Here is a 23,170-nt window from a genome sequence, read left to right as displayed (position 1 = left end):
CGTTCAGAACGGCTGGTTTCAGTGTCTGTCCCTTTAAATGCAAATGAACCACTGCTTGCCCCGCCCCTTCTACTGGTAGGGGTGGGGTTATGCAAATTCAAATCCTAGTTACATCACAGAGAACTGAGGGAACAGCTCATAAAACCACGTGGATTTCAACCTAGGGAGCCTGAAAATTATGGATTTTTTTGGTCAATTCTCACATTTTGGGGGCCATAAGGCAAGACAAACACCCAAATACATGTTACATACATGATATTTCCATAATATGTCCCCTTTAAAGTTGGTCATTTAAAGACCAACTCTGATTAGAAAATCAATGTGATCCTGTTCACACTGAATTTCATAGGAAAGAATCAGGACATAATGTCTTAGGATTGAGTATTTTATAACTCAACTTTAACACTTTCTCCAGGCTTTGTCAGCATATCTAAGTGTCTTTTCACCTGTAAGTCAGTTGGGAAATCTCAGTCAAGTTCCAACTTTAAAGGTCCAATAACAAATCAGAGCCTCATGAGTCTGTTTCATAACTTTTGTAGCTCAACACTCAGAAGAACGAAGCTCTCGATGACAAGTCTAAAGTTTGCTAATCTCTGTTTAAGTGCATCAACACGTCAGCGTGATTAAACACAATCACTTCATGTTTTAATCAGTCGAGATCAAAGAGTTTCGCTCACTCGTCTCTTTGGCTGTCAGACACAGATCGGATGTGACGAGGACGACGGAGGAGAAACTTAATCTGATCTGATCGCCTTTATCTACAGACACACACAATCGGACGCTCTGATTATATTTCAAAAACACTTTATTAACATGCTCTTATTTCATCAGCCTGTACAGCCAGTACTTAAAGGCCTCACCCAGCAGCATGAACACACACACACATACACACACACACAAGAGGAGTCAAATATATAGACATTTATATAAAAGCTGTTAAAAAACAAAACAATTTAAGCACAAATACAGTCACACTGTGGACTTGCACTTTGGATGATGTGTTTGAGTTGTACAAAGCTCGGTTGGTGTTTCCAGCTTCACAACAAAGACGTTGTGCATCAGTGAAAGTTTGGCCATGAAAGAAGACGGAGGTAGCGTTTTGAAAAATATCAAAAATTTATGATTTTGGGGGTGAGAGTTTGACTGGATGCATAATAGAAGAGAAGCTCAACTTCAAGATAAACAACTCGGCACAGTTTGTTGTAGCTGTAGCAGGAACATGGTGTCAGGTGTTTCCTTCAGCTTCTACAGGAACACTTGGGATCAATCAGAGCAAGAAAAAACTTATGTAAATGATAAAGTATTGATGTGACATAAGTTTTGAGTTTTGAGGCAGTCTTGAGGAACTTTTAAAGTATGAAATATGTGAAAATGAATCAATCAATCGATCATTCAGTAGCAAAAATCATGATTTCCTACTTGAAGTGTCAAACAAACATGGCACCAAACTGGCACGGACACATTTAATTAACCTTTTTATTCTTCCTTTTCTCTTTTAAATTCAAAATGATTTTTTAATTTGAATTAAGGGAAAATTTGAAACCACATATTTTAGAAATTCGGTTTATTTAATTAAACACACACAAAGGGGTTTTTCCCAGGCAATATATTAAACATTAAATTCCTGAAAGAAAATAATCAAAAATCTTTTTTTTTTCTAGTATCATATTGGCACCGGTGTCAAAAAAGGCTCTTTTTATAAAGTAGGAACCAGAACTGGACTCAGCTCAGCTTGTAAATCTCAAGATGGGATTTCAAGGTAACAGGACTGAGCAGCTAATTAGCCTTTAGAATAAATAGAAGTTCAATAGAAGGATTTTTAAACTACTCTATTTTTGATTTGGAAAATTTGATTGAAGAAAAACTTTACTCTTATGAACAGTATCCTGAGTCTTCATAAAAGAATCACCCATCGGCCTGTTTTCCTTTATTTTTCCCGCGTCTTCCTTCCCTTGTAACAACATAATAATATGTGGTTTATAATCCGTCTTTGAATATAAGTAAAGGTCGACTTTCAAACAACTTTTAATTGATCCTGACTCAGTAACGATGAAGCAACTTCAGTAACTATTCGGTAAATAAACGGCAACAAAGATTCGACAAAAGCTCATAACTTTGGTGTAGCTGGTCGTGCTTCAGTGTAACTTGTTTTAATATTTCATCTGGAGTTTGGCAACTTGTAGCATCATCTCCACCGTGTAAACAAACACAAACGTGCTGCTCGTCTGTGCGGTTGGCAAAAGGCCTTTACGAGTGTTGTTTAGAAGCAGGCCTTGTGTTTGTGGCAAGTTCAACTCAAATATATAAACTTTTAAATCATACAGTGCAAAAAAACAAAGATATTCAAATTGTCTTATCTTCCATTTTTGCAACTTATCCCTCAAAAAATTAGGAAAAAAATAGAAAACACTTCACCAGAAGAACAGTTAAGATACAGGTCCACACCACATTGCATAAATAAAGTGCTTGTAATAAAGAGGCAGCTACTCACAGACAGACCAACTGAGGCGTAGAGGAGCGAGACAAACACAAAGAGAAGCCACGCCGAGTGTTCGAGGGTTCATATCAAACTGCATTAATGGAAAGAAACGGCCACTGTCCTGAGTGGAGTTGGCACATTCACTCGCTTTCACCAGGCTGCAAAAGGTTAGTTGTTCAGAATGAGCCAAAAGCAATAAACCCCCTCAAAGGCCTTGCTCATCATCTGGTTTTATGTGTTTTATGTGTGTGTGTGTAGAAAAGGTTTTTAATAGAAAAGGTGACAGAGAAACAAAAGAAAAAGAACGGAAGAGGAAGAAGAAATAAAACTGTGTGTTTGAGCCGTCTCCAGATGGCTTTTTGTTCCACCTCTCATAGAAGCAATTTGTTTGGACGTCGTCCTTCGCGGCTCGAACCGAAACGTACAGTAACCGCGTGGAGAGGAGCCGAGACGTCGATGCAGGTACAAAAAAAAGAAAAGAAAAGAAAAAAGACCTCGACCTCGATTGAAGCTCCTTCAGAGGCGAGCAGCGACGGCTTTCTGAGTCGGGAGTTTTCCTCCTGGACAAATAAAACAAGACGAGTTAGAGATGTTTTTACAGCGGAGCGGTGAGGACACGCGGCGGACTGTGTGAGTCCGGCTCGGCTCTTACCCAGAGTGTCCTCCAGCGAGTTCACCGTCACCTTGTCCACCTTCAGAGTTCCCGCTCTGAAGTGGGAGACAGTGGAAAAATATACTAAATGTGAGTTTCAGCAGCAAGCGACTAAATCTCTATGAGAGAGTGGTGTACAGCAGCTTTCAGAGGATTATTCAGACACACAGGTTCTTCAAATAGATGTTGTTGATGATTTTTTTTTTCCTTTTATATAATTTAAGAGCCACAAAATAAATTTCATTCATTTCAATCTTACTGAGGTAGAGGCAAAAATGACATGAAAAGATATCTCAGAAACACAGCAGATAAACCTCAAACAATCTGCATGGCTCATAAGAGGAAAGTTAATTTGACTTGTTTGTTTTTTTAATGTTATTATTATTTTAAATCTTATTCATTTATTAGTTATTCTAGGTGAATATTGTTTGATCCTTTTTGTTTTTTCAAATAAAACAGACCGGACTTGATGCAAACCTATCGACTAGTTTGTTTTGGTTTACTCTAATAACTCACTAAATAGAATAAAAACAGAAAACAAAACAGAAAAAAAAATCAAACTTTAAAGAGGAACTATGTAAGTCTGGTCGCTTTTCCTCTCTGTTGCTAACCCTCCTCTCGGCCATGTGCATTTGTTTACAGGAAATCAATCAATAGAGCGGTAGATAATGTTATATACCATGTTACCATGTGTATTTTGCGTAGTTTAATCTGTCATTAACAAGAGATTACGGGTTACAGGATGTGTATGTGCCGCCGTGCTGCAGAGACGAGAGCTGGGAAACCGGGGCGGCGGCTCTGATCTTGCAAAGTTGGTTTTCAGCCAAGAGATGCTATAAGCGACACACACGTGGAAGACACAGAGCCTCCATTCTCCCTCGTAACTAGTTAAGCCATTTATTAACCATCAAAATTACTCTGAAGCTGTTTAATTAAGGTAAAAATGTAGCATAGTTAAGCTACAAATCCTGCATAGTTCCTCTTTAATGTGATTCAATACACTCATACAATGAATATGATCATATTGTACTGATATCTCCATGTACCTGCTTCACACACCGTATATATATATATGTGGTATTAAATCATTCACACAGTATAAGCTGCAGCTGTATAAGTGTCTGTACAGTGCTGCGTGAGACAGGCAGGGACACGAGGATGATCAAAACCAACGTACCCCTTGATTTTGCGAACAGCTCCGAGTCGTAGCAGAGCCGCCAGGGAGTTTTTCTGGAGGTCAGACGACAACACCTCCGAGTAGCTCAGTCTCCCTGGGTAACCGCACAGAACCAACTCAGAGTTAGCACATTTAATTGGAGACAGGTGGAAACAGACAGAGGCAATTAAAAAAAAAGAAGAAGAGATAGAAAGTTTCAGAGAAAGAGAGAGGAAGAGAAAGAGAGAGAGAGAAAAAAAAAAAATATATATATATATATAGAGAGAGAGACACCTGTGAGAAGCTGTTTGATGATGAACTTCCTGACGGAAGGAATAAACTGTTTTTCTGTCAGCGCCTCGGTGGCCTCTTCACACAGGAACCTGCACACGACCTACACAACACAGACACACAAACACAACACTGTCATATTTAATGCTGTGCTCACAGCGCCCTCTACAGGACATCAGCTGTTCAGCACACACACATTTACAAACCTGCTGTAACAGAAATAAGATCATATGCGGCTTTAGACTTGTTCAATTCCAACCAAAAATGAATTTCATAACGATCAATCTTTCAGAAAATGTAACTTTAGACATAATATGATTAATATTGAATTTCATTTTTGGGCTCATTTTTTACAAAGTGAAGAAAGGATTTTCCCTAAAAAAAGTCAATGTTTATGTGTTTATTCACAGAGACCCTGTCTTATGTCTGTATTATTGTAGTTTCTTCTTATTTTTCTGTGTTCTGTGAATTGACACTACACTACCTTCCTGCAGGGATGTGTAACCAACCACCACCACCACAGAATAAAAAAATATTGTTTGATATTTTCAACTTATTTAAATTAGAAACAGAAAACTACTGAGAGAAACACATGTCATCTCTCACCTGGTATCCCTGTAGGAATGGATCTAACATGTTGGTGAGGAAGCTCAGCGTCCTGTGTCCTCCCTCCGTCACCAGCAGCTCCTGCTGGGAAACCTGCAGCGCTCCGGTCTTCTCCAGGAGGTAACAGGCCTCCTCAAAGTCCTACCACACACACAGTAATGAAAAACACACACACACACACACACACACACACAACTCTGTCACACTTCTGTGGCCGTCTGTACGGCCACGTCATGATCGACTCCTCCCATTCAGGCAACTTTTAAAACATTTATTTAAATGATGTTCCTCACCTGAACTGTGGCTCCAGGACAGAGGATGAACTCGTTAGAGAACATGTTTCTGAGGAAGCTGAAGCTGTTGAACACGTCCTCTGGAAAACATGAAGCAGACAGTACTGTATATATACTGATGTTGCATTGTTAATTTTGCTGTTATTTTGATTATAATGAAACAGAGAGTGGGGGTAGGAGTTTTACAAGTTTTTTTTACTTCTTCCTACTTCTTCCCACTTCTTTTTCAAACATGTTGTCCTTTTTTTTGTTTGCATTTTGTTTTTTGTTTTGTAGATGCTGTTTTATTTAATATATCCTTTTTATTTTATACTTTATACTTTCACGAGTCGAGCGACTGCTTTTTTCTCCTTTCACTGTTTTTGGTCCGGCTGTCAGTTCCTCTTCAATTCTGGTGTGTGCTCCTACCACGTTTTTTCCAAGACTTATTTTATACTTTATAAAACTTTTTATTTATTTTTTCTCTCTGACAATAGAGATTTTTTAAAGTTTTGTTTTATGCATGTGCATAAAGATTTCAATTCAATTCAATTCAAATCATTTATGCTAGAAATTCACCTATCATATGCTCACTATGAAGAGTATTCACTGTATTTTGCATTTAAACTATAATTATTAAAGCGGAGTGGTCCATTCAATATATGAATTACAGATAATAATGTGAAAATACTCCATCCAAACAAATGAGTTTGTGGTTTTCTGTCATACATGTTACATTGCGCATGTAAAACATGTGAACCTCAGTGTCAGTCTCACGTTTCTTGGTGGAGGAGGCGGCGTGGACGGCCGAGGCGAGCAGCGCCGGCCGGAGGAAGACGTGCAGCGCCTGGTTCCTGTAGGAGGCGCAGGAGAGCAGGACCACCGCCCGGTTCAGGAGCTCCTCCTCTGGGCTGGGAGCGGCGGCGCTGCTGTGAGGCTCCACAGGCTCCGTCTGTCCTTCTGCTGCTGCTGCTGCAACACAACATGTTCAGTCACAAGATGGTCAAACTGTTTTTTGTATCATTTGCTTGACTGTGAATAATCTTCCTTAATCTTCAAATAAATAAGAAGCTGCAGTTGTGTAATCGCTGCCTTTCATATTTGTCTTTATTTGACAAATTAGATGAATACACAGTGACTGATTATTTTATCTGCCTACAGCAGAGAGGATTTCTAGGCTGCAGAAAAGTATGACGAATGAATAACTACATTAAAGAGTCTAAATTAGCATATAACTGATGATAAATAATATTTAGTTCGATAATTTTCAAAATATGAGGTTGTATTTATATGAAAAGCTCTTATCTGTGTCTCACTTGTTTGTGGAGGTTTTTTCTTATCACAACTACATAACTTCATAACTTCATAACTTCATGCATTCTGCCCTGAAATGATCAGTCGACTATCACAGAACTGTGCTGATTAAAAGGGTAAGAAAAAAAGAGCGGGGACAAAAAATCAAGACAAAAGCGTCAAACAAACCAGAACAAACCTTGTTCCAACGCCAGCTGGACTCTTCCCTCAAAGATCTTCACTAGACCTCGGTGCAGAGAAAGACTGGAAGAGACGACTTCTGATGGAGGCACATGGTCTGAAGGAAGAAGAAGAAGAAGAAGAAAGAGATGGAGGAGAAGTTAAACTTGAGCTACAGAAGAATATCAGATGTAGCCAAAACAAAAAGGCACTTTTGCCATGTAACACAACCACTGCCACTTTAATATTCTTCATTATTGCACTTAATCAATATGCAAATATGCTTCAGCAACAACACCCAAATCTACTTGACAGAAATAACTTATGCTTTAATTTAATGTTACAACATTTCAACCATTTTGTTTCTTGAGTTACTGTGTTATAAAAAAAGATGCAACTTTAAAATGTTTACCCACAGCAGCTTAAAGAATCTGTCAACATCTGTCTGTCTTCATTTCTAGAAGCTACATGAATGTGCCTTGGTCTCTTGACTGTTCATTTTGAGATGAAACGACTATGATCAATTTAATTCCACCAAACCTCTTAAGTAATGTATTTATAAAAGGTGTTATTAGACATTTTTATCAGAAATATCAAGCCACATAAGTTCAGTATCAGACTGTAGTTTAGTTTATACCGAGATGAGCTGATGCCTCTTTAACTCCCTGCACCAATTAGCTCAAACACCACACTGGGTTTTCAACAGGGGCCTTTTGATACAGACTCTTCAGACTCTTCGGTATCACTGTGATAATAGTGAATCTCCAGAAGGAAGTGGGGGACGGGGTGCAGGCTGATACAGTACCAGGCCAGTGGAGGAAGGCTCCGTACTGTCGAGACAGATCCCGCAGCCACACGGCCTGCTCAGTCAGCTCGTCCAGCGCCATCCCCTGGTGGTTCTTCCCCGGCGCCTGGTTCTGGTTCTGGTTCTGGTGGTGGTTCTGGAGCAGCAGCGAGGCCAGGAGGACCCACGGCTTCAGGACCATGTTCTCCTCCTGGGCCCGGACCAGCCTGTAGGCCGAGTCATTCACAAAGCTCTGGATCTCCTCGCTGGGTCTCTTAGGGATGTGTCTGGAGAGGATGGAGAGTTCACAGTGAATTAATTTAGATGGATAACAGATGAGAGTTTAATGTAAAGGGATAGTTCAACATTTTGGCAAATCATCACCCATTGCCATAATCCCTATAGTTTTAGCAGTAGGTTCGTTACCTTTAATTGTCGGTGCAAGCTATTTTTAGAACGACGGAGCAGAGCCGTGAGCTGCTCAGAGCTACGCTACGGAGGCTCATGGGATTTCTTGGTTCCCCTCATCAAACTCATCAAATACACAATCCAATAACTCCAAAACGCTCTGGTGGACAAGTTGTGACCTGCACATTCACCACGCTATGAGATAATAACGGAATGTTACGAGACGGAGTTGTTTTAGAGGTAAATTCATGCAAAACCGCCGATGCGCGTTGCCTTCAGGGGCAGTTTTCCGGCAAACAGTCTCTGCATTTACCTCCAAAACAGCTCTGTCTCGTAATGTTACATTATTATCTCATAGCGTGGTGAATGTGCAGGTCACAACTTGTCCACCAGAGCGTTTTGGAGTTGTTGGATTGTGTATTTGATGAGTTTGATGAGGGAAACCAAGAAATCCCATTAGCCTTCGTAGCATAGCTCTGAGCAGCTCACGGCTCTGCTCCGCCGTTCTAAAAATAGCTTGCACCGACAATTAAAGGTAACAAACCTACTGCTATGACTATAGGGATTATGGCAATGGGCCAATTTGCCAAAATGTTGAACTATCCCTTTAAAGAAGCAACTGGTGTTTGATTATTGCACCTTGGTGTGAGGTTGAACTGGCAGCGGTTGACTTTGCCCCCAGTTAAACTTCTGAGGGACACAGGTTGACCAAAGTAGACGTGGATGCTGCCGTAGTCTTCACTCAGGATCTTCCTGGCTTTAAACAAACCCTACAGAGAGGACAGAGGGGACAGGGGGTTGTCCACACCTTAGTACATATATCCAGGCTGCAAAATAATAACTTTTAATTCCTATAATTTTACAGTAAGCGTCTGGTTTTTCCATTCATACTCACTGAAGTGGACTCTTTGGGTTTGGGCACACCCAGCATCTCTCTGGCATAAAGCGACTCCTCCAAGATCCTCTCATAGCTGATACTGACCGGGACCAAGTTGACGTCAAACACTTCGCCTTTAAAGTACGGATCCATCACAATGTTCAACAGACCTGCAGGAAGACACAGAAAAAACATAAAGTTTAACATTAGACACTAGGCAGAAATCCACTTTTTTTCCAGTCAATTTAGTTTATATACAGTATTTCAGAGTTTTATTATTGGTACAGTAACTGACTCTCCATTCTGTTTTAATAAGAAATTTTAATGGGAAGAGAATCTCATCTGCACATTTTTATTCCTCACCTAATTTTGGAGTCAACGATTTACAAGTTCGACTTCTTGTCCCTTCAAGGAAAAATTCAACAGGTGCCAATCCATTCTGAAATAAAAAGGATAAAACACATTTTTTTAAAAAGTGAATTCTCTTTCAAAGCTCTGCATCTATAAATTACAGAAACTCATTTCTATCTGTTTTATGGAGGTTTATAGACTGTGTTCAGTATTTCTAACATGAATGTATCTCTTGGGCGGTCCATCTCTTATGGTTTAAGGCATTTGTGACTTGTCTCTTATATGTTGTTTTGTGAAGCACTTTGTAAACTTATGTTTTTAAAGGTGCCATATAAATAAAGTTATTATTATTATTATACAGCCACTGCTCACTGCTCTTTCACCTTTAGCATGGTCTTGACGTATTCTGAGAAAACGGCCCAGTACAGTTTGTCTCCTCCAAACGAGCGCCGGATGAAGAAAGCTCCAGACATCCGCAGCATCTCCCCGACAAACTTCATCGCCATGAAGTCTGCAGGAGGAAGGTCACTTTTATTTCATGTGCAAATACGGTTGTTGTTGAACTGGATTAAAATGAGGTACACATACTCTCTCACTCTCCACATATTCACTCCTGTTCTTACCCATGCCGGCTGCTATAACAGGTAGAGCCAGGTCGTAGGTGTACAGGATGTATGACATCAGCAGGAAGTCCATGTAACTACGGTGACTGGGCAGCAGGACGACCGGGTGCTCCTGAATGGCCTGTTGGAGCTGACAACAATACAACCACAAAACATTAGTCATCTACGGTATGTGTGTGTCAGTCATCTTGACAGTGTTGTTCTGTGTTATATAGTGTGTGTGCATGTGTGTGTGTGTGTGCACGCTCACTCTCTGGATTCCCTCCTCGTTGACACAGATGCTCCTGAACAAGGTTTTGAAGACTTTGCTGAGCGTGAAGGCGAAGAAGCGAACGGTGCTGAGCTGCTGGCGGTGAGCCATCTCCTCCAGGATGGACGACGCCTCCTCCTGGACGTCATCCACAGCCCTGCCCGTCTCTCTGGAAACCTTTAACATTCAAATACAAAAACTAAATTAATATGCAATAGTTATACAAACATCTTAATAGAAGGTTATAAACTAATACTAATGTTTTTACTATGAATTAAGAACTTATTTCTATTATGGTCAAATGAAAACCACCATTAAATTGTTTCCTCTTAAGATTAATTGATTATAATGCAGCTTACAAAGAGCTACAATTAAAAAATGCTATAAAAAGACTATAAACAAAAGTATATTCCAACTATCCTGCCAAGTTTTAGGCGTCAGATATATAACGACGACAATAACTCTGACCTGATCGATGACAAAGTGCAGCTGAGCAGACTGAAGCACCATGGTCTTCAGTGCGTCGGCTTTGCAGGGGGGAACTCCTTTGTAAACAACGGGGGCGTAACATCTGAGAGCGTATCTCAGGTCGCTGGAGTTCCTCCTCTCCTCCAAAATGTCCTCAAAGTCATCTCTTTTCTTCAGCATGGGGTCTCTATGCTGGATAGAAGAAAACATCACACTGTTAGAAAGATGCAAATAGTACTCTTTATTATCAAAAACATCAGCATGACAAGTGAAAAATAATTGATTGAAGTGAAATTTACAATATCTCCCTGGAGCCAAAGTACACTTAAGTTTCCAATTTACTAAGTACACCTATAACTCAGTCGAACACCGCAGTTTTGTAATAAATCCTACCTCACGAAGGTTATACTGTTTGTTTTGTTTGCATTTGCACTGATTCAGTTGTTTGTTTTATATTGTTTGCAGTGTAGTTTGCACTGTATGATCATACTGAAGGATGGAGCTTGTGGTGCTGCTGAAGTGTGTGGTGTTATACAGAGAGAATGAGCCTCCAATAGAGAATAATAGAAATACCTGTCAGTGTAACACAACACAATTCAAGAGCACAAAAAACTGCAGCCTCCACAAATGATCTCACACTTAAATCAACACCTCTGACACAGTTTGAACACAAGCTGAACATTAGAAACTACATTAACAGAGGACCTACCGCAGCTCTAGTGTGTCTAATGAACTGAAAACTCAGAGTATAAGGGGAAACTGACGAAGACAAATGAAGGTAACTAAGAAGTGTGAAGCAGGTTGTGTTTACCACTGATTAACAGGTGCTATGCAAACAAAACTATCTCTCCTTCCTTTCCTCTTTCCTTCATGCACTAATGTACATTTGCAGCACAGTGAGACAGAGAGGGCGACGGTGGTAGAACCAGTCTTCTGAAACACTGCGGGTTTACACATTTTAAAAGACAAGCACTAATCATTGAAACAATGTTTTGAACCCAAAGAAGAAGGAAAAAACAATGCACATTTGCAAAGAGAGAAAAAAATCAATACAAGAGATATAAAACAGGAGAAAGGCGATATAAAACAACATGAAGTCGAAGTTGCATGAATGTCAAAAATGCAAAACGGAGATTGCAAAACAGCCTTGACTTATAATCGCAACACTGCGGCTAAACAAACTAATTAAATACACAATTATGCAGCAACTACAGGAAACAGCTGCATATTCCCCACGCTTTGTTTTTTGTTACATAAATGTGGATTTGGCATTCATTCACATCTTTGAATGAAATGTCAAATGTCAAACAGAGGCTGCAGCAGAGGGAGCTACGTTAGCTTAGCTCCTGTGGCACAAACAACACCAACAACACATACATACCAAGTAAACGGCTTTAGTTTCCATATTTTATCACACGTCATAAGCTCATAGACGAAATATATACGGTCCCGTCTCTTGATAAAACACTTTGGGGTTGATAACAGCAGCTGCAAAACTTCTCATGGGCGTGTAAAACTGGTATTTCCGTAGCGCTTCCGCATTACGGCAGCCCGGAGGGACAAACCAGAAGCCGCGCGTTCCCACGGAGTTCCATGTGTTTGTTGTCATTGGTACGAGCCGCCGGGTGCTAGCTTAGGGAGCGGCTGTTAGCAGCGATATTCAGCTTCTTTTTTTCGTTTCTCTGCTTGTACTATAAAGTCAAAATGAATTCAAAGGCAAACGGGAAAGAAGACGAGGATCTTATGTTTCTTGATAAGGTTTTGGATCAGTTTTACGACTTTGGTGAGTGTTAGTGTTTAGTTAGCTATGCTACTGTAGTTAGCTTCTTCACCAGCTACCATCCCCTCTGTCTGATCTGTGTTACAGTGATTAAAGTTGACAGGATGGTACTCTTATAGATATGAGTTATGTCATCGTTGTAGCATTTAACTTGTGTGTAAAAAAAAAAAAAAACAAGTTAGCTAGCTGTTAGCTTTCCCATTCAATGTTAGCAGGGTGAGACCATTCCTCAACATTTAGCCTATGTTTCAATACAGCCACGGTGGTACAAGTAGCACAGACAGTCAAAATGACTCTTTAAATCAGTTTAAAACGTAATGACAATCCATTATCTCTTAGATTTACATAGTAGAAAGTAAGATCTGTGTATCAAATGAACACACATAATAATCTTCCACAATATTACAAAGTCTCAGTTGTCAATTCCCATTTTAAGTACCTGGAATGAAATGTAAAAAGGCTCAGTTTAAGTGCCTTTTTTTAAAATTCAAGATTAAAACCGTAAATAAGATTTATTGCAGGGCTGTTGTGTTGTTAGATTTTGTTAGTTTCTCATTGTACTGCATTGCTTACATGGTGTCTACCGGTATGTTAAATTATGTACAGATGCAGATACAGATGTTGATCATAGTGAACATGTGCAACTTATGTATTATTCACTTATTCAACTGATCTTTGACAACACTGTATCCTTGGCATCCTATTCTATTTATTTACCTTATATTTTATACGTATTTATTGTGTGTACTTTGTTTCTTTTTGGACTGTGCAAGCTGCTGAAATCAATTGCCCCTGGTGGGATTAATAAAGTTGTTTGAAGTTGAAGTTGAACCCAGCCCAAGTTTAATTTCTCACTAATGCATTGTTGTTGATGGTGCAGGGAACGGACCAGCATCGAAAAAGAAGCTCAAATCCCAGAAGAAGAACAAAAAACGAAAGCTGTGTGAAGAAGAGGAGGAGGAGGAAGAGCAGGTTGCAGTCGAGGATGTTTGTAGTGACACTGACGACTGTAGAGCCGCATCTTCAGGTCCTGAACACCAGCAGCAACGACCACAGACTGAGCCAACAGGTTCAGGTACAGCAACAACAAGCAACAACACCACAGACATGTGTTAGAAACATTTGATATTCTCTGTTCGTTGATTTAATTTCTCATGTCTTCACTCAGGTCCAAGTGTCCGGCAGGTGAAGCAGGTGGAGGTGGTGACGTTTCAAGACCCCAGAAAGAAACTGAAGACCAAGCAGACACCAGACACGGACAAAACACCTGTAAGTCTGTGTTTTTGTTTTAATTGTAGAAGAACAGATGATGATGTGGAAGTTACATTTATACTGATGATATAATGGATCCACTAGTAGTAAATATCCAAAAACTTTTATTTTCAGTGTTGGTTTGTTGTACGTTATCCACATTTAATGAAAAAAAAATCTGATTTTCATCATCTCATCGCACAGTTAAAGGGATAGTTCAACATTTTGGCAAATTGGCCCATTGCCATAATCCCTATAGTCATAGCAGTAGGTTTGTTACCTTTAACTCATTGAGTGCCGCGCTCCTTTCCAAAGTTTTAGTCAAGTGTACCGGCAATTTAGACCATTTTTGACTTTTTATGTAGAGCCACAGTGTATTCTATATTATTGCCACCAACACATACTGTGGCTCAATTGAAAGGTTTTCCTTAATGCTTCAAGTGGCCACAAACCGTTTGTTTCTACGTGCCTCCGTTCCTGAGAAAAGTCAAGCTAAACATGGCTGGGTTTCACCAAAATCCCTCCTTTTTTTCTAGAAACGGAGATAGAGCGTCTTTTATGAAAGGTGCGCTGTTTGTGTCTGTCGCTCTTCTGACACTCGCATTTCTGGATCAAAGGGCTCGTATAAGATAAATATATACAACAGTTGTTGTTCTATTCACAAAACCACCATCGGGGGCGGGGGGGGGCGCCACTAAACAAGGGTTAGGGTAATAACACAGACGCACCGTGCCGTGTCACAGCTTCTCCCCGCGGAGCGTGAGGGTCAGTCGGCCACCGCGGCTCGGGAAGACCGGTCCCGCCGGTGGTCGCGGTCCTTCTGTGGTTCGGGTCGGTGATGCCGGTCTGCTTTGGTCCAGAGACCATCAGATTTTACCGCGGGAGGACTTTGGGGAGGACACGGTGTTGCTCCAGCTGAAGACCGGGCGGACTGTCGGCTGAGAGCTTCCTGGTTCAGCTCCGAGCAGCTCGAGCAGCTGGAGCAGCAGCGTGGGTGAGAGCAGAGCAGCTGCGCTGCATCTGCATGCAGAACTCGTTTGCAGAAGCCGAGTTATGATAAAAACTTCCAGATCATGAGCTGTCATGTGACTTTGATCGTCATCTATTTCAGTTCTCCTCGTCGTAGAGTCCCCAAATTTACATATAATGTGTATTAAAGTGTCTATTTTCATAATTTAAAAAAAAAGCAAAAAACGTAAAATTACGTTTTCGGCACTCAACGCATGGGAACGAAAAACGAGAAATTACGTGGTTGGCACTCAATGAGTTAATTGTCAGTGTGAACTATTTTTACCACACTATGAGATAATAACAGAACGTTACCAGACAGAGTTGTTTTCGAGGTAAATTCATGCAAATCCACTGATGCACGTTCCCGTTGGGGGCAGTTTTTCATCAAGCAGTCTCTGCATTTACCTCTAAAACTACTCTGTCTGGTAACGTTGTGTTATTATCTCATAGTGTGGTGAATGTGCAGGTCACAACTTGTCCACCAGAGCGTTTTGGAGTTGTTGGATTGTGTATTTGATGAGTTAGATGAGGGAAACCAAGAAATCCCATGAGCCTCTGTAGCGTAGCTCTGAGCAGCTCGTGGCTCTACTCCGCTGTTCTAAAAACAGCTTGCACCGAGGTAACGAATCTACTGCTATGACTATAGGGATTATGGCAATGGGCCAATTTGCCAAAATGTTGAACTATCCCTTTAAATTGTTAGTCATCTGTATCGATATGGAATTTTTTTTTTCTTCCCAATTGACATTTTGAAACCTCTTCCACGCCACCGACCGCTGCCGCTGCTGCTGCTGCTGTGTGACCCCTGGTCGACCTCCTCTGTTTATGTTCTCCTTGTCACCATCATCCAGTCATTTCACATCCCCTCTCCTCTCGTCTTTGTTGCCTTCGGCTCTGTGCTGTCCTCTCTCCAAGGCTCCTCAGATAAAAGAGAAGACACAACCCGACCAACTGGAAGAACTCAATCTCGAAAAGGTGACGTTTTTTTATAAAATCTACTGTATGTTTATTTCCTGTGCTCTTTAATTCTTCTTGTGGCTTCATTTGATTCCTGTATTCATTATTTTGTATTCGACCAATCAATACATTTACCTTTCATTGAGCCCACAATGAAGTCTTAACACTGTATTTGTGTTTACGTTCACGTCAGGCTCGTCTGGAGGTTCATCGGTTTGGAATCACAGGCTATAAGAAGGAGCAGCAGCGGGTGTTTGAGCAGGACAGAGCGATCATGCTGGGAGCCAGGGTGAGGAAACCTCTGCACACATCCTCATCATCAAGTCCTTCTACAACACAAAGCTTTCAAACGAAGAATTCATTGACTTAATTATTGTCTCTCTAATCAGCCTCCCAAGAAGGGCTACGTCAACTACAAGATGCTACAGGATCAGATCAGAGAGAAGAAGCAGAAAGCAAAGGAGGAGGTTCAGCCGGTAAGACCTGCACCACCAGATTTTACATATAGATACATCAGCTACCAGTTTATTAAATAGTTTTAGATGCATTTTGCAGAGAAGTAAACACTGGTTACAGTTAGCTTGTTAGGTTGAAAGATATATTATTTAATTCTATTTTAACCCATTTAGGCCTAAAACGCCTGGAAAAAATGCCTGTAAAACCTATGGGCGATTTTAAAATAACCCCCCAAAACCTGAAGTTTTTCTGGAAATTCAACAGAAGTGTCAACGCCTACTAAATAATTGATTTCTCAGGCTCTGCAGATAGAAATGAAATTCAAAAAGTATTTGAGAGCTTATACCTGTGGCTTTCATGAGACGTTGAGTTTATTTGTCCAAACCTTCAATAAAGTTTTAAAAACATTCAACAAACTCAGCAAATAGAGAAAAAAAAGGCTTTTTCACCTTTAATGTTATTAATCAAATGGAAAACTAACTAACTAATTACTATATTGTTAAATTCTGCTTCTAACTACATTTACCTGCTCTGTAGGAACTGAAGAAAAAGAAGAAGAAGAATCAGAGGTGAGTGAACCATAAACACTTTGTGCATCTGGAAATGCTGTAATATAGAAAACAACTATCTCTTAAGTACAGAACAGACTCCTCTGAACAAGAATTCATCTAATCTGTGTGTAGAAAACACAGCCCTGGTATTTTGTTTAACATTCCTCCAAGATTAAAATATCTCCAGTGAACAGATGTTAAAGACTCTTCTCTCTGTGGTTTAAACCTCATGTTTCCTGTGCTGCGCCCCCCCCCCCTCCAGGGACCAGAAGAAGGTGTCCACAGGTTCTGGCTCCGCCCCCACAGGTCAAGTCGGGCGCTTCAAGAACGGCTTGCTGATCCTGAGCCCCAAGGAGGTCCAGACAATCAAAGCGAAAATCAGACGCAAATGAAAGGTTTGTCCTCAGACTTTTTACAAAAACATCCTCAGAGAAACTAATACCCGTAGTAGACATCTTAAAATGACGTTAAATGGATGTAAATGTGCTCACTGGTTAATGATTCTTGTGGTTATATCCGTAGGTGACTGATTGAAACCTCCATGTTGGGGAAATATCAGAGATCCAGAGGGAGAATCATCAACTCAGAGCAGGAAGACAAGAAGGTTGTGGAGGAGGAGGAAATGAGTGAGAGCTGATCCTGCTGCGACCTGTGAGGCTGATTTCCAGTCGGCATGTGAAATACTGGACAATGTTACAGGTGATGAAGAAAAATCCAACATAACAATCTCTACAACGGACGAATCCCTCTGAGGAAGCACAGCAAACACATGAAACATGATGAGACTCTGTTGAATCATTTTCCATCACAATTAATTTATTTTGTTTTATAAATGATGAAAGAAAGAAAAAAAAAAAGACATTTGCGTTTCTGGTGTTTTACACTGTAAAGTTTTTTTTTTTTTTTTTTTTTTTTTAATTATGCAGGTACAATGCATTTCTCATATACAAACCATGTAGTCGTACAAAACATTTACATTGGCAGGAGGAGAGTGGGTGGGTGGGTGGAGGGGGAGGGGCATAACAGGACGTATGGAGGAGGAGGAGGAGGAGGGTCGGGTAAATATTAAAAAACCAGTGTACACACAAGTAAAAGTCCTTTTCCATGAAGTTTCCATGAAGAAACACACATTTAAACACTTTGAATGGACCATGATGAAGAAGAAGCAGGATGGTCTCACCACCACTAGTGCCGTATTTCTTCCCTTTTTTTATTAAATCTTTATTTACACGACTGCTCCGGAGCTTTGTTCTAGATGTAAACGTTACGTCTTTATAACAGAAACCTGCTCGTTCCATTTGGTCAAAGAGAAACATAAACGTTAATGGATGATGGATGATGATGATGATGATGAAAAACAAAGACCTGTGATCTGGCAGTGTGCGGCTGGGTGAGGTCACAACTTCTCACACCGTTTCCATGAAGTAGCTTCTTGTGTTTTGTTTTATTTATATATTTAAACTTTATTGAGAGAAAAAAAAAAAAAAAAAAAAAAGCAACAATGAGGAAACAGGAAGCGTATCTGCAGCACATCACACTTTTCAAGCCGTAAGCAAACCAGTTTTATTTTTGAAGAGATTTTTGTAGCCGGCAATCAACAATAACCTTTGTGTTTTTCAACCGTAGACATTGTATACATACTATATATAATCAGCAGCCACTCAAATGTTACCGAACAAACTGAAGAGGCTACTTTACAAAGGGAAATAAATATGTAACTCAATATATTTACATACTTTATAGAGTAGATGGATTTTTTTTCCTCTACTGTTTTATCCTTAAAGTTAAATAGCTGATCACAGCAGTGCCATGCTCTTTATCCCCAGCACCATATGTTGAAGTTAAACTATTAATATGTCACATTCATGGGTGAGTAAGTGTGGGGGGGGGGGGTGTAAAGGGACATGCCGTACAATACATCTAGACAGGAGTGACTACATGTGAACTGTTTCAGATATATGGTTTTAGTCTGGATGTGTTTGGATGTGAGTTTTAGAAATGAAAGGGGGGGAAAAAGGTTAATCCCCGTTCCACCTGATAAACACTGTGACTTCCTCTGCAGCAGCAATAGCAGCAGCAGCACTGTGAATCTAAGCGCCTTAGTATAAGCTTTTATTCCCTCCGGTCAAGATTTCCTACGTGCCATTTTGACATTGACGCAGCCTGCAGACATGTAACTCCAACTCATACTGGAGGGGAAGGGGGAAAAAAACAAAAAAAACAATTCCCCTGATGACACGATAAGACGTCTCACTTTGCTCCGGGGGCTAAAATCTATTCCCGGTTACAGCGGAGTCGACCTCGGGGCAGGTTTCTCCTCTGGTGTGGGAGGTGGGAGGAGGATGGTCAGAGGCCCGACTGTCTGTCTATCCATCTACCGCTATCTAACTATGGTGGAGCTGACTGAGAAAGCTAGAAAAAGCCTCACACATTGATGCAAATGTAGCCCTTAGGTGGTATAACTGGCAGTCTGGCACATGTCAGAAGAAAATCCCCGCTGGCAGAAAGTGAAATGGGTTTTTTTATTCTTGGTCGGGAGAAACTGGCTCTCTTTTTTTTAACACCACTGCTGTTAATTCACATCATATGGAAATGATGGTAAATGTACTAAGTGATTCAGTGATTCAGTATCTTGCCCTGCAGTCAAGCACAGTGGTGGTGTGTGGGTGTTATTACAGGTGGCAGACCTTAGGAGTGCAAATATAACGATTTTTATTTGGATTTACATTTTATTTTTCCTTTTTTTTTAGTCTGAGACAAATCTATGGAAAAAAACACTGCCATATTATCACCTTTTTAAGTTTATTTGGCAATAATATTGCAGATTTATACATCAAGCAGACCAGTGGAGACATATAGTAAACCATAAGTGTTGTTTTTTGGTCTCCACCAAGTCCTGAGGGAAACACTTGGCTCTTCAGCAGCTAGCCAGTGTTTTAACTATACATGTCTAGTGTTGGATATTTCACTGTGTTTAGAGCTTTCCTGCTGTACAAAACAGTAAAGTTTCAGGTCTAAAAAAGAACAAAACAATGAGTTAAAAGATGCTAAATGCTCAGTAGAACAGAGAGGATCCAAGTGCAACCATAAAAATAAAACAGATCACGACCCTTTAAAATAACATTTCCCACTTAATTTGAAATTGCTGCAGACTGAAATGATAGCGATGATAGTTTAGGATGTAAGTGTCATGAATTTCACATTCTAGGTAACAGCTCTGATTCTTAAATAAATATATAACTCCAACCCCCGTCCGTCTCCCAGAAAAAGGCTCAATCATTATTCTTCAGTACTTCATTCATTAAATAGAAGAAACCACAAATGTTAAGAAAAACGACACGTATAATGTACAGATATTTACTTAGTTTTAACTACTCTAGAGCTTTACTAATAACTAAATTATTTTAAAATAGGCGTTGTATTGAAAATAGACCTCATTAATTCCTGTAATAAATAACCTTTTTTTGTAGTTTACTGCTCTACTGTATTTCTGTTCAGTCATATGGCATAGTCAAAGTTTACTGTGGACTGAGAATTTTACAGAGTAAAGGTGCGATAAGTAAAATATAATAATAACATACTAATTTATCAACATAAAAACTTTTAAAAACTTTAAATGACTGCTATTTAATGTCCCTGATTAAAAATATTTGAATATTATGAGATAGTTGACACTTTCAGCTTGTAAGACAAAATGTTTGCTGACATTGAAAAGAAAAAACAGAAATAAAACAAAAAGTCAGCCATTAAAGGTATGAAAACACACTTGGCTGATATAGTTTAGCAGCTAAACTATATTAATCCTGTTGGAGCTAAACTTTAGCTCCAACAGGATTAATAATAATATGAGGGAAATGACATTGATCCTGTTGTTGCGAGCGTTGAACAGCAGAGGGCGAGCTGTCACAGCAGTTGGCTTCAACGTCACTCGTTGCAAAGACAATAATAGTACAGTTAGTACACTATTTACAATACAGCTTCAGATATTTTTGTAAACTTGTTCGACGTTTAATTTAATAATCCATGCGTAATAATACCACACGTCGTAGCCATGACTCACGTTATCGCTATGTACAGTTTTGTGGATTCCCAAACACACACACACACACACACACAACCCTTGACTTGTTATCTCAGGTCTGTCTACTGTACACCTCTTAACGACTCCTCTTTCTCACACACACACACACACACACACACACACACACACACACACACACACACACACACACACACACACACACACACACACACACACACACTTTCATATTATCATAGGGAAAAGAAATATTTCAGTATTGTAATAAAACGCAGGATTAAATAACATAAATTTTGAAAATGAACTCATCCATTCTCAGCTGCGTTAAGATAAAAGATAAGATACAGAGGAGGAGGGAGGGGGAGGGGAGGGGAGGGGGAGGGCTTACAGGTGTTATAATAATATCCTTAGTCACAGTGGTTTGGTTGAATTTCGAAGCTTTCACAGGCTGCCGTATCCAATCCCTGATGAGAAATGTAGCAGCAAATGTAGCTTTTTTTTTTTTTTACCTGATGTGACTTCAAGATCATTTTCAGTTTGACGGATTAAAACGGTGGCTGAAGCTCTACAGACAGAGAGAGACTGAGAGATGAGCACAGAGGAGAATTACCATGATGAGACGACCACACTTATCAACCAGCTCTAATGTGGTTTTTTTTTTTTTGTCGCTGTTGTTGTTGGCCTTTTAACCCTCCTGTTGTCCACCTGGGTCAAGGAAGGAAGGAAGGAAAGGTAGGAAGGCAGGAAGGACAAAGGGAAAGATGGGAGGAAAGAAGGGAAAAAGGAAGGGAAGATAGATGGAGGGAGGGGACTGATTAGGTCAAAAAGGAAGGAAGAAGAGAGGAAGGAAGGGAGGGAGGGAAAAAGGAAGGACAGAAAGATGGAGGGGGGAACAGATTCGCTCAAGGAAGGAAGAAGGGAAAGAAGGAAGGAAAGAAAGATGGAGGGTCAATTGGATCAAAAGAGGAAGGAAGAAGAAGTGAGGACGAAGGGAAGGAAGGAAGGACAAAGGGAAAGAAGGGAGGAAAAAAATAGGGAAAGAAAGATGGAGGGTCAATTGGATCAAAAGAGGAAGGAAGAAGTGAGGACGAAGGGGGGGAAGGAAGGACAAAGGGAAAGAAGGAAGGAAAGAAAGATGGAGGGTAAATTGGATCAAAAGAGGAAGGAAGAAGAAGTGAAGACGAAGGGAAGGAAGGAAGGAAGGAAGGAAGGAAGGAAGGAAGGAAGGAAGGAAGGAAGGAAGGAAGGAAGGGAGGGAAAAAAAGGATTGTGGAAAGAAGGAAGGGAGAAAGGAAGGAAAGAAGGAAGGATGGAGGAAGGGAACAAATTGGGTCAATCTGACCCAGAAAGACAACAGGACGGTTAAAAACAAGGGAAAAAGTCAGATTTGGCTCATTTCCATTTCATTTCAGCATTGTGTGACGTTCATCACCACAAGATGATAACATACAACTCTTATGTGTGGCTACAGAGACCAGGAGAGGCTTCACTGACATTCACACAATTACATTTACATATCCCCCAGTTTTTAATTTTAAATGCTACAGGGCATATTTACCCTCTAACCTCACTTAAACATGGGTGGTGGAACAATAATTGCAATCTGCAAATGTGATTCGAACATAATTTGATTTTAAATTCAAAATATATAATGTGACACAGTTTGGGGGAATGTGCAGCACAGACATCAACAATGTTTCTATTGAAGCCATGAAAGTCTATAGGTTCAATATTTCACTCGCTATGAATTTCATATAGCTTCCAAGTTCTTTTGGTTTGTTTTTTATGCAGCCTTATTTGACACTTCATGTGCTCTTTGTTTATTTTTGCAGTAAAGGTCCAAATAATAGTTTGATTTAAGTAGGCCTACTACACTCACTCAACTTTTGCCAGGTGGTAGATAAGAAGAGTGAAGCTGCTTTCATGTCTGTCAGATAGTCTAAATATGAAGCAGTATTTTTGTTAGCTTAGTTTTGTTAAAAATAGTTGCCTCCGGTAACCTTGCAATAGACACATATATCAACCCTTCAGCATAAAAGACAGTAAATGCATACCATACTATCAATTCTTGTGGATTCACTTGAGCACCTTAGATGAGCTATTTGTAAGTTTTGTCATTGCTACATCGCTAACACTAGTGTCTGTTAATTAAACATCTGTTAATTAGCATTAATTAGCATTAACAGATGTTTACTCATCCGTCTTCAGCTATTGTTGTGTTTGCAATACAACAGTTACATAAAATACATCGTCTGAGTAGTGCTACTTCTGTAGGGCCAGACCAGAGGCTACAGTGACTCGGTATCGGAAAATTAACCCCACAAGGTTAGCTGGTTAGCATGCTAATTCAAGCTGAAGTGTTGCTTTTCCACAAATATTGTTAAGTAAAAGAATAAAAAGTAGAACAGTAGAAGAAGGTTGATGTTGAATTCATA

The 23,170-nt window shown here is 40.0% G+C and overlaps 2 protein-coding genes across 2 annotated transcripts; one reads left to right on the top strand and one right to left on the bottom strand.

Moving 5' to 3' along the window:
• Positions 1 to 1,536: 1,536 nt before the first annotated feature.
• gnpat (glyceronephosphate O-acyltransferase) lies at positions 1,537 to 12,207 on the bottom strand. The gene is made up of 17 exons (XM_084000070.1): positions 12,072 to 12,207; positions 10,691 to 10,882; positions 10,223 to 10,399; positions 9,973 to 10,102; positions 9,733 to 9,860; positions 9,362 to 9,437; positions 9,017 to 9,168; positions 8,761 to 8,891; positions 7,735 to 8,000; positions 6,949 to 7,047; positions 6,234 to 6,425; positions 5,478 to 5,557; positions 5,185 to 5,325; positions 4,582 to 4,681; positions 4,309 to 4,402; positions 3,132 to 3,187; positions 1,537 to 3,039 (listed from the first exon to the last, which is right to left on the bottom strand). Exons 1-17 carry the CDS (start codon positions 12,093 to 12,095, stop codon positions 2,996 to 2,998), a joined length of 2,082 nt encoding a protein of 693 aa, XP_083856196.1. The 5' UTR covers positions 12,096 to 12,207; the 3' UTR covers positions 1,537 to 2,995.
• An 87-nt stretch (positions 12,208 to 12,294) lies between these two features.
• fsaf1 (40S small subunit processome assembly factor 1) lies at positions 12,295 to 17,256 on the top strand. Its single transcript, XM_084000071.1, has 9 exons — positions 12,295 to 12,473; positions 13,351 to 13,545; positions 13,639 to 13,739; positions 15,648 to 15,707; positions 15,883 to 15,978; positions 16,079 to 16,165; positions 16,683 to 16,714; positions 16,959 to 17,091; positions 17,219 to 17,256. Exons 1-8 carry the CDS (start codon positions 12,395 to 12,397, stop codon positions 17,086 to 17,088), a joined length of 780 nt encoding a protein of 259 aa, XP_083856197.1. The 5' UTR covers positions 12,295 to 12,394; the 3' UTR covers positions 17,089 to 17,091; positions 17,219 to 17,256.
• Positions 17,257 to 23,170: the final 5,914 nt, after the last annotated feature.

The sequence above is a fragment of the Trachurus trachurus genome, assembly GCF_905171665.1.
Source record: "Trachurus trachurus genome assembly, chromosome: 24".
Classification (NCBI taxonomy): Eukaryota; Metazoa; Chordata; class Actinopteri; order Carangiformes; family Carangidae; genus Trachurus; species Trachurus trachurus.
Note: the sequence above shows the minus strand (reverse complement) of the source record. Positions and strands in the feature narration are given on the sequence as shown.

What these genes read in the sequence shown, in the direction of transcription:
- gnpat (XM_084000070.1), bottom strand. Translation starts at nt 12,095, where the DNA reads ATGGAAACTAAAGCCGTTTACTTG. An exon ending in CATCAAACAGCTTCTCACAG is followed by an intron (nt 4,403 to 4,581) that starts GTGTCTCTCTCT and finishes GCGGTTACCCAG; the next exon opens with GGAGACTGAGCTACTCGGAG. An exon ending in CTCGCTGGAGGACACTCTGG is followed by an intron (nt 3,040 to 3,131) that starts GTAAGAGCCGAG and finishes TTATTTGTCCAG; the next exon opens with GAGGAAAACTCCCGACTCAG.
- fsaf1 (XM_084000071.1), top strand. Translation starts at nt 12,395, where the DNA reads ATGAATTCAAAGGCAAACGGGAAAGAAGACGAGGATCTTATGTTTCTT. An exon ending in GACTGAGCCAACAGGTTCAG is followed by an intron (nt 13,546 to 13,638) that starts GTACAGCAACAA and finishes GTCTTCACTCAG; the next exon opens with GTCCAAGTGTCCGGCAGGTG. An exon ending in AAGAAGAAGAAGAATCAGAG is followed by an intron (nt 16,715 to 16,958) that starts GTGAGTGAACCA and finishes CCCCCCCTCCAG; the next exon opens with GGACCAGAAGAAGGTGTCCA.